The sequence below is a fragment of the Cornus florida genome, unplaced genomic scaffold (genome assembly GCF_030987335.1).
Source record: "Cornus florida cultivar Cherokee Brave unplaced genomic scaffold, ASM3098733v1 CherokeeBrave_3.0.0_Hap2_Chr06, whole genome shotgun sequence".
Lineage (NCBI taxonomy): Eukaryota > Viridiplantae > Streptophyta > Magnoliopsida > Cornales > Cornaceae > Cornus > Cornus florida.
Window position 1 is genome coordinate 68364280 of NW_026775576.1, and position 3182 is coordinate 68367461.

The 3182-nt window shown below is 37.5% G+C and overlaps 1 protein-coding gene across 1 annotated transcript; it reads right to left on the reverse strand.

The window, feature by feature from the left end:
- Positions 1–215: 215 nt before the first annotated feature.
- Positions 216–850, reverse strand: LOC132314271 (uncharacterized mitochondrial protein AtMg00810-like). Its single transcript, XM_059813149.1, has 2 exons — positions 566–850; positions 216–437 (listed from the first exon to the last, which is right to left on the reverse strand). Exons 1-2 carry the CDS (start codon positions 848–850, stop codon positions 216–218), a joined length of 507 nt encoding a protein of 168 aa, XP_059669132.1.
- Positions 851–3182: the final 2332 nt, after the last annotated feature.

Consider the following 3182-nt stretch of genomic DNA (forward strand, 5'->3'; position numbering starts at 1 on the left):
AACTTGTGAAAATCTGCAAACTTGAGGGGCTTGGTGAAAATATCCGCAACTTGATCTTGTGACTTGATGAACTTGAGCTCCACCTCCTTCTTAGTTATGCATTCTCTAATGAAATGAAATCTTGTATCAATATGCTTGCTTCGTTCATGAAACACCGGATTCTTGACCAAAGCAATTGCTGATTTGTTGTCCACAAAAATCTCCGTTGACTCTTCTTATAGCATGTGTAATTCCTTCAACAAATTCCTCAACCAAATTGCTTGACAAACACATGAAGTGGATGCAACATATTCTGCTTCACAAGTTGAGAGGGTGACAATGGGTTGCTTCTTTGAACACCATGTAAAAGCAACATTTCCCATGAAAAAACAATAGTCAGAAGTGCTTTTTCTATCATCCAAATCTCCGGCCCAATCACTATCAGAATAACCCACAAGCTTGAAATCATTAGTAAATGAATAGAATAACCCAAAATCAAGGGTACCTTTGATGTAACGAAGAATCCTCTTAGCCGCCTTGAAATGAGTTATGGTGGGTCTTTCCATAAACCGACTAACAAGCCAACCGCAAATAATATGTCTGGCCTTGTGCATGTTAAGTATCTCAAGCTTCTAACAAGACTTTTGAAAAATATTGGATCCACCGTCTCTCTATCTTCATCTCTTGACAATTTAATTCCAACTTCCATGGGCGTGTTCACCAATTTACAATCTTCCATCTTGAATTTCTTGAGAATTTCCTTAGCATAGCCTTCTTGGTGAATGAAAATTCCATCCTTCATTTGCTTGACCTCAATGCCAAGATAATAAGCCATGATACTAATATCTGTCATCTCGAACTCTCGAGCCATAACCTTCTTGAAATCTTCAAATATTTTTGGATTGCTACCTATGAAGATTAAAACATCCACATACAAGCAAACAAAAAATACATCTCCATTCTCACTTACTTTGGAGTAAAGAGCATGTTCATATGGGCACTTTGAAAAATTATTGTCTTGAAAATATTTATTAATTCGCTTATTCTACGCCCTTGGTGTTTGCTTCAAGCTATGTAAAGCCTTCTTCAATTTCAAGACTCTGTTTTCTTGCCCCTTTACAACATAGCCCATGGGTTGTTGAACATACACTTCTTGTTCAAGAAACCCATTCAAGAAAGCCGATTTCACATCCATTTGGTGGATTCTCCAATTGTTCTGGGCTGCCAAAGAAATTAACAATCTAATGATTTCCAAACGAGCTACGGGTGCAAATACCTCATCATAGTCAATCCCGGGCTTTTGGTTGTACCCCTTGGCGACCAATCTTGCTTTATATTTTTCAACTTTACCATTTGCATTCTTCTTTGCTTTATACACCCATTTGACACCAATTGACTTTTGCTCTTTTGGAAGTGTAGCAAGCTCCCATGTGTCATTCTTCTCTATGGATTTAATTTCTTCATCCATTTTTCTCCATTTTTTGTCATTTCTCCATTTTTTGTCTTGTGCCGCCTCTTCAAATCTTACGGGTTCACAATCCGCAAAGAGACAAAAAAGTGTTAGATCACCTAACCTTTCCGTTACCTCATCTGTTTCGTCATATACGTCACGAAAACTCCTCATGCGAAGTGGTGGTGTGTTACTTGAACTTGATGATGATGGAGTTGATTGATCTTGAATTGATGGTGGTAGAGGTGATGTTGGTGGAGAAATGGGCTGCTCCATGCCTTCATTTTCTTGCTCCTCATCAGAAATTGGAAAAATATTATAATCTTCATTTGGAGTGTTCCAATCCCATGTGGCTCCCTCTTCGAATTCAACATCTCTACTAATGACAATCTTCCCATTGTTTGGATTGTACAACTTGTAACCTTTGGAATTTGCATCATAGCCAATGAACACCATTTTTTCACTTTTGTTGTCTAACTTGGTCCTCCTTTCATCCGGCACGTGCACATGGGCAATGCTCCCAAAAACCCACAAATGAGAAACACTTGGCTTCCTTCTGCTCCATGTTTCTTGTAGTGTTTTGTTTTGCACACTTCTAGTAGGAGACCGGTTGGACAAGTACACCGCACAATCAACCGCTTCAGCCCAAAATTCTTTAGGCATTTCCTTGCTTTTCAACATGCTTCGAGCCATATTGAGAATGGTTCTGTTCTTCCTTTCTGCAACTCCATTTTCTTGGGGCGATCTCGGAACCGTTAAAGGATGGTGAATTCCATTTTCTTCACAAATTTTTTTGAAATTATTTGAGGTGAATTCACCACCTCTATTGGATCGAAGAGCCTTTATATCATAGCCACTTTGTTTTTCAACAAGTGCTTTAAATTTCTTAAAAATTCTATACACCTCCGATTTTTGTTTAAGAAAATACACCCATATTTTTCGGCTAAAATCATCAATGAATAATAAAAAATAATTATTCTTACCAAATGATGATGGAGAAATTGGACCACAAACATCCGAATGGATAAGTTGTAGTGGTGCCGTAGCTCTTGTGGTAGCTTCTTTAGGAAAACTTTTCCTTGATTGCTTTCTAACGAGACATCCTTCACACAATTGATTTGGATTGCTAATGAAAGACAATCCCTTCACCATCTTCTTTTTGGCCAACAACTTTAATCCTCCAAAATTCAAGTGCCCAAGTCTCAAGTGCCAAAGCCAAGTTAAATCATTAAAACAAGCCTTCAAACATTTAGCCTCGTTGGCTTGAATATTTAGCAAAAACATCCAGTTCTTTGTCATTGGAACCTTGGCAATCAAATTACCCAATGGGTCTCTTATCGAAAGACTACAATCCTTCATGGAAATATTGTAGCCTTTTTCTAAGAGTTGTTCCAAACTCAAAATATTGTTCTTCATATTAGGCATATAATAAACATTAGAGATAAATTGATGATGCCCATTCCTCAAACGAATCAATATTTTACCTTTCCCTCTTACCGGAATTTGTAATAAGTCTTCAAATGTCACCTTACCATTTATTGATTCATCAATATCAACGAACTTCTCTTTGCTACCACACATATGGTTGCTTGCACCGGTGTCAAGATAACACACATCTTCTTCACTCATTTCACCTTTGTATGCCAACAACAAAGTAGGCTCCACTTCTTCATTAACATAATTAGCCTTTTCTTCAACATCGTTAACAACATTTCTACATTCCAAAGCATAATGACCATATTTTTGACAATTG